We start from the raw sequence: 7,905 nt of genomic DNA, 5'->3' as shown, positions 1-7,905 counted from the left end.
ACAATATTCATAATGAGGCCACTGCACCAATGCTACCAAGGGACCCACTAAAAAACACCACCCTTTCTCCTTGGCTTGATTCCCCCAGGGATTCCTTTCACATTATTTTAAGGAGTGCCGTTTTCTTATCTGTTAAGGCTTTCTTCTGGTATTCTTCTTTGTCAGCATAGTGTTCCACTCAAGATGTTCGCATCGTTCTCATTAGTGCTGATGTTCTGCACATCGTGCTCGTCGGCTTTTGACATCTTGATTGGTTGTGTCTGTTTGGGCTACATCTCTGTTCGCCTTACCTTTCTTGCTGGATAGCTTGTTGGTTCTCTGCTTCTGGAAATAATCAGAATCGTGCTTAAAACAAAACAAAATGTACGCGTCGTCCTCAAGAGCATTACAGTGTAGTGCCACGGGCTCGTCGGCCTTCGACATCTTGATCAGGCATGGCTGATCCTCAAGATTCGACAGAGGAGCTCATGGTGGATTGAGACTCTGTTCCTGTTCCTTGTGCCGTAGCACAGTCTCAATATATCCAGCTACATTGTCCCAGTTATCGGTACTAGAGAGCATTCTTCCTACTATGTTTTCTGACGTTATGTAGCCTATCTGTTGCTCAAGAATTTGTCTTTCTGCTGCTCATCTCTTGCATAGGAAGAACGTATGGGGAGCATATTCTTCTTCCGCATCTGCGTAGTCATACTCTGCGCTATTTGTTTTTCCTTTTTATGTAGGTGTGCTTGGAACAACCCATGCCCCGTGAGAAACTGCGTAAGGAAATAATTGGTTTAGCCATGTTCCCTCTCAACCCACTTGTCTAGTCGGCTTATGAGTTTGGCTGTCCATCTTCCCCTAGAGTCTTCTCTCCATCTCGTATTCCATTGATCCCTGTTGTAAGCTCTGGCTTGTCTCTTTGCTTCTTGTTTACCTATTTCAGACTTCTTCCGATAGATATATTTGCGCTCCCTGGCTTGGAGATAGATCGGTATTACTCCAGCTACCACAAGTATAGCTGGCTCCGAAACCGTGCGGTAAGAACAAGCCACTCTTAGCGCTCCCAGCTTTTGCACACCTGCCATTCGCTTCCTATATTTTTCTACTCTTAGTGCGTCTGCCCAGATTTCGGCACCGTACAACAGAATTAATGTTGTCACCGACATCAGTAGATGACGCTTGCTTCATTTTGGGCCTCCAACATTGGTCATGAGTCTGCTTGCAAAAGATTTCAAATATTCTCAAAGCATTTTAAAAACTTTAAAGGCATTTTTTGTAATTTTGCAGAATTAAAAAAATCAGGAAAAATTTGAATAATTTTTAACGATTAAAGATTGAAAGGTCTGACAAGATTAGAAAAACAGAATTATTTTTCTAATAATCCTGTAAAAGTTTTAAATAATTTTTTAATTAAAAAAATGTACTTTAAAAAAAATTCAAGCAGATTTTTAAACAAACAAATATTTAGTAGACTTGAAGAGATTCAAACAAATTTAAACTTTAGAAGTGTTTTAGAAACGCAAGATAAACTTTAGGAACTTTAAAAGAATCTCGAAAGTTTTCAGGAGAATAAACATAGTTTCTTAAAATACTTGGGAAAATTTAGAAGATTATGAGGAAATTTTTTTCTACATTTCGGATGATTTTTTTAATTTTTGATAAAAACTCGAGAGTGTTATCAATATCTTGAAGAATTCAAAACGTTTCAAATAGATAAGAAATTTTCCTAATATTTTTTAAAATCCTATAAAATAAAAATAAAATGTCTTTAAAATCTCCTAGGATCTTTTCTGACACATCTGATATATTCGAAAATCTTTTTTTTTTAATTTTCTTAATAATCTCCTAATAATTATTTACATATAAATTTATGAACAAACTGATAATACTTATTTTATTGTATATGAAATCTTTGCAAAATCTTTAATGCCTTAAAATACTTATCTTAGAATTAGAAAATTTAGCTTTTACAATTTTGTTTTAATTGTAACATAATTGTAATTGGAAATTGATTATGAATAATTATAAAATAAATGCAACAAAATTTATTTTATGAAGAAATATCTCATGATTATAAAAAGAGAAAAAAGATGGTAAAGGTAAGTTTTTGTAGCATTTTAATAACTAATGAACATATTTTTAGATTATTTCTTGCCGAGGGTCAAACATGGTACAACAAACCGTCGTGATATTTCAAATAAAAACTGTACTCACAATACATTAATTTTTTGAGTTAAAAATAATAATATTTTGATAAATATTGCCAAAATTTATTTGAATATGATACACATTGATTTTTATTTAAAAAATTCCTGTAAATAGTTGGTGTTTTTCAAATTACACGATATTTGTGTACCATGTTCAACTTTAGGGAATAGATTTCAGGAATAAAATTATAAATATATATTAATTAGTTAGTAAAATACTATGAAGAATCGCCTTTTAAATTATGGTTGAAGTTAAAGAAATAGATATTTCTCTTATCGTTTTTCAGCATATGATTTTCCACTAAACGTAAAGCAGATTAAAATACACTTAAAAAATAAAAATAAGAAAGTTCAGAAATTCATGCAGTTTTCTGTTCAGAAAATCCCACACATTTTTTAATGAAATTCCTTTCCACATCACATTCAAAGAAAAATTTTACATTTTTGTCAAATGATTAGTCTTTTGAATGAGGTCAAGTTAATAACTTTTTGGCTTTTTTCTTAAAATCCTCAAAATTGTGATTATAGCCTAAAATAGCATGAAAAGAGATGCATCAAAAAAGAATCTAGAGGACTTTAAGTTTTTTTATTTTATTGGATCTTAACAAATATTAGAAAAATTCGAGTCTTTTTAAAAGATGTTTAGGACATTTAGAAGTTTGGAAGATATCAATGAATATTCGATAAATTTTGAGAAATTTTTTAAAGTTTTAAAATATTTCTAATACGTTTGAAACAAAATAAATTCCAAAAAAATATTTTTAACTTACTACATTTTTCTTAAAATTTTAAAAATGCATTCAAGATGTCAAAAACTTGACTTATATAATCTTCTAAATTTTTCACAGGAATTTTAAGAATAATAATCTTATCTCCTTGAAATCTTTCGGAATTCCCTTAAAGCTTCTAAAGTTTTTTTTTTGAAATCTTTGAAAATCTACATTTCTAAATAATTTAAGTTTAAAATTAGATTTGAATCTCTTCTATTGTTCTAAATATTTTTTGAATTTACTGGATTATTTACGTTTTTTAAAACTTTTTAATCTTATCAAATTGAAACATTTTGCTTTAAAATATTCTACACTCTTCTTTTAAATTTTAGGAAATCATTTAAGACCTTCTAATCTTCTAATTTTTAAGAATTATTCAAATTTTTCCTGATTTGTTTGCAAGTTTTAATTATTTTTAAATCGTTTCAAATTTTCTGAATATCTCGTAAACTTACTAAAATTTGAAATCAAAATTTAAAAACCAACATAAACATAACAAAAAATGGTGCAACAAAATTGCGCAAGAAGGCTTAAATAGAATTAAATTCCTTATTTTTTCTAAAATTATATAATATGGAAAAATTACGAAATAATTTTAAAAAATTGTGATATTTTTTTTAATTTTCTCTCAGAATTCATTCCATTCCATTTTTCGTTGAAAAGTAATTTTTTAAATGAAAATCTAACTATATGTTTAAAAATTACACTTTCTGTTGTAAATTCGATTGTGTGTGTTTTTAAAAGCATTTTTCAGTAGAAAATTCATTTCTTCCATCGAAAATAAAACTGTTTTAAAATTAAATTTTTTTTAAATAACTATTTTGGTTTATAGTTTAACTGTTTTATTGAAAATTCAACTTTTTTGTTGTTGAAAAAACATTTTCTTATACTAAAAATTTAATTGTATCATTTTTGGTTGAATTTTTTTGGTAGGAAATTGACCTTTCTCAGTCAAAAATTCTTCTTTTTTGGTAGAAAACTATTCTTCTTGTTTAAAAATTTATCTATTTTAATGAAGAATTCATTACTTTGGATAAAAATGCATTTTTTGGTGAAACTTCTTTTATTTTGGTATAAAATGGTTCAAAGTTCATCTATTTTTTTGGAAATTAAACTGGTTTGCTGAAAAATTGTTGGTTGTAAATTGATTTTTCAAACATTTGTTTTTATTTTGGTTGATAATTATTTTTCAACTGAAAAATTGTTTTTTATTTGTTAAAAATCCATTATTTACTAAAATTATGACTAAGGTATGCAGCACTAAATTTGAAACATTTTAGACCCAGAAGTCTTGTCTCCCATATCTATTTACATAAAGTCCATTATAGTTGCCTCTCCGCAATAAGCCTAATGGTTCTAAGGTAACTCGGGATTTCAAAATCTAAATAAATTTGAAGAGCAGCTAGATCGTCATTCGTGAGGTCGGGAGAGCTCGGGTTCCTGCTCGTGCATTTTCGGCTTTCCACGAGGCTGGTCTTCGCAGAATTTAACTCAGGAGAGCTCAGGTTCTTGCTCGTGCATTTTCGGCTTCACACGTGGCTGGGCTTCACAGCATTTAACAGAGCCGACTCACCGACACGCTACGTTTGAATGTGTCGCTTCCAGATGAGAGAGTGGTGTGAGCCGAAAAATCCCACTTCAAGCTTCTTCTCACTGAAGAGCGGAACTTCTGCGCTGTCGATTTCCACAATATACTGGCTTCTGATCTGGTGCATAGGAAACAGTGTGTCCACGATATGTGTCATCGTTTCCACGTCGCGTGCGCCTACCGGTGCTAAGGCTCCAAATTTGCATGTAACAATCTTGTAGCCTAGTCCCAAGGTTCATTGCCCACTTCTTTGCAGAGGGTGCTCCATCCCGATCTGTTGCTTTGTTTAATAGCAGTTCGAAGTTGCTTCTTCAATGCTTTGAACTCTGCCATCCTGATGGCCGCCTCTGCTGGGCGCTTTTTCCGCGCTCGCTGACATTTGCGCCGAAAGCTGAGGCACTCCCTTCTCCGCTGACAAATTTGGTCGATCCACCAGTATGCTGGACCTCGATTGTTCCGTGGTCTGTTTCGGGGCGTAGCCGTTTCACACGCTCGGTGAATAAGGCTCATCGTGGCCTGTACCAGGGACTCAGCGTTGGCTGCCATCTTAGTGTGTCGAAATAGTATCCGCCTGCTTGCTATCACATTTGATAGCTTTTGGACATCCATTTTTTAGACATTCCATTTCCGCACTCTGTGTAACGTTTTCTGTTGGGTACGGTTTTCTGCACCTATTTGGAAAGTGATGTATTGATGATCGCTTCCTGTGTGATCTTCGATTACCTTCAAAGCATCGATCAATGTCACCAATCCCTCTGTTGCTAAGGAGATGTCGGGTATAGTTCCTCTACAGCCTGGTTGCCTGAGTGTTAGCGTCCTTCCGGTGTTCAGAACTATTAAACCCCTCCTGGCCGCCTTTTCCATAATTCGCTTACATCTTGAATTTGATTTTGGCATACCCCATTCCAGAGCTCTGGCATTAAAGTCGCCAGCAACCACCACTTCTCCTTCAAAATTTTGATAAATTCTTCCGGGTCATCCAGTTTATCCTGGAAGTCCTTCATTAGTTCATTTGGGGTAAAATAGCAGCTCGCGTATGTGATGCTGCTGCACTTAGCCCACACATACCCATATCCAGAGCCGTGAGTGTTAACTGGCGTCTTCACCAAATCTGAAATTCAGATAGCAGCAGTTCCCAATTCATCCGTGAACCATTTAGCATCACTTCTGTTTTGATACTGCTCACTGATTATCAGTATGTCCGCATTTTTCTCGTGCCTAAGATGTATGATGCGGTCTTGGACCGTTTTGCTCCTGTTTAAGTTACCCTGAAGTATCTTAATCATTCTGCCCTAACTTCTTCTTTAGCCCGGTCCAGCGCCAGTCTGAACGCTGTGCAGATACCTGGTGCAGAAATGTGTTTCAACTGTTCCGGCGCTTTCTCCATCTCCGCGTATAAAAGACACTTGGGTTCTGCGGTACACGTAACGCCTTTGTGTCCTGATTGCCCACATTTGAGACATATGTCTTTTCTATCGGGTCCTTTGCAGCTACCGGCCTGGTATCCAAATCCTAGGCACCTACAGCATCGGGGCATTAGCACTCGCTTCTTTACACTGCAGTACACCCAGCCTATCTTTATACGGTCTGCTTGCAGTAACTCGCTTGCAGTTGGTTCGTTTAGTTCAACTACCGCTACAATTTGTCCTCTGCTATTCTGCTTAGTGACCCAGACTTTAAGCTCCCCTGAGATACTTTTAAGCTATCGTTTCAGAGCTTCTTCTACTTCTTCTTTGGTAGAGTAGCTATCCAAGTCTCGGATCTTTAGGGTGTTTCTCGGTGTCCTATCTTCTACTGTGCCTGTTTCTCCAAGTTCTTGCTTAAGCGCGCTCGAGAATTCACTGCGGTTCTTTGATTCCTTATCTAGTTCCAGCAGGACATACCCGGACCTTGTTTGTCTAATGTTTCTGACAATAGTCTGAGTGTCCTCTGGCTTAACCTTTTTTCTAATGTCCCCTAGGACTTGTGCATTTGTCTGGCCTGCTGCTGGTTTTATAAGCACTGTTTCTGTTCTACGTTTTGCAATCTTTTCTGGCTTGTTTTGCTGTTTAAGGGCATTTTTTTCCCTTTCAGCATCTTCCGTTTTCACTTTTTTTTCTGCTGTGCGATCTTCTTTCTTTCTTTCTTGCATTTTCTTCCTTTTGCAGTTTGCCATTCTGCCGGAATTGCTGTCTCGTCTTTTCTTCTCTTCGCAACTTCGCCGCTGGGCTAGACGCCAGTCGCTTAGAGCTTTACGCTGTTTTTGGCGCTCCCACTCTTTCTCATCTAGAGCTACTGTGAACTTGGAGCCACAGCAGAAATAGGCTCTCTTGGACCTTCCTTTGCGTGCTTCTCTCGCAGTTCAGTTTTCCAGCATTCCTGTGATCATTGTAAGACCGTCTTTGATATTTGTGCTGACACTCTGTTGCTTCTTGGAGGCTTGTGTCATCTCTTCCATTTGTTCTGCGATTTTAGCTAGAACTTTTTCTATCGCCACTTCGGCCTCCTCTATCTTTTGCTTCATTACCGCTATTGCAATTTTTGTCATTTCTGTGCCAGATACTGTTGCGGGTTCGGATATCTCAAAAGTAGATTTGAAAGTTGCCGCCTTTTCTCATGCGCTCGTGTCCTCTTTTGTTAGATCAACTTGTTCTTTGTTAATGTTCGCCATAGATTATCTTTGTCAGCGCAACGTGTGTGGAGGGGCGTGCCGAAATAGCTGGGAACGGGTATATCCGCGGAGCTAAGTTCTACCCCAGATCCCGGGGACCCAGCCTTCGTTTAAACAGTCCCGGAAAACACGAACAGACTGGAACTCACCCGGGGCACTGTAGAATCCGACTTCTGCAGCCATCACGCACTCCCTGGTCAAGGCCCGAAGGGGCTGGCTCCTGATCCCATGCTGCGGCTGACATGTCGGTAGTGCAAGCGCACATCAGCTCCTCGCCACGTAAGCGGTTCAGGCGAATGTGGTTCAGAGCACTCCCAATGGGCCGCAGCCGGGAACAATCGTGGGCTTTTTCTCGGTGTCTCATTCACCCAGCGTGTTTGGTCCGCGACACGTATTTTATTTGGCCTTACTCTCTGTTTCCAGCGAGCATTCCCCTATCCGCCACCTGGGGACGCGCCAAGTAGGGGTATCACCTCCCCTCCACCACAGACAACTGTGTTGGTACTTGGGAGGGCGCCAGCTGGAGTCAATACAATCGTTTCTGTTGTTAGTGATAAGCGCCGAATGTATATGTGTGTCATGTGGGTTACTGGAATTTGCGGGTATATATATATATATATATAATTAAAAATTTGTCATAAGGACAACCGCAAGATTTCGCCGGGAGCGGGTGCTAATCTGAAAAATTGCACCCGCTTCCAGCGAAAT

At 37.2% G+C, this 7,905-nt stretch overlaps 1 protein-coding gene across 1 annotated transcript; it reads right to left on the bottom strand.

Moving 5' to 3' along the window:
• Positions 1-776: 776 nt before the first annotated feature.
• LOC117180535 lies at positions 777-1,148 on the bottom strand. The gene has a single exon (XM_033373031.1). The coding sequence runs from the start codon at positions 1,146-1,148 to the stop codon at positions 777-779; it is 372 nt and encodes a 123-aa protein (XP_033228922.1).
• Positions 1,149-7,905: the final 6,757 nt, after the last annotated feature.

The sequence above is a fragment of the Belonocnema kinseyi genome, chromosome 9, assembly GCF_010883055.1.
Source record: "Belonocnema kinseyi isolate 2016_QV_RU_SX_M_011 chromosome 9, B_treatae_v1, whole genome shotgun sequence".
NCBI classification, from domain to species: domain Eukaryota; kingdom Metazoa; phylum Arthropoda; class Insecta; order Hymenoptera; family Cynipidae; genus Belonocnema; species Belonocnema kinseyi.
Note: the sequence above shows the minus strand (reverse complement) of the source record. Positions and strands in the feature narration are given on the sequence as shown.

Bases quoted from the DNA above. Each gene is read 5' to 3' on its own strand.
- LOC117180535 (XM_033373031.1), bottom strand. From the start codon at position 1,148: ATGTCGGTGACAACATTAATTCTGTTGTACGGTGCCGAAATCTGGGCA.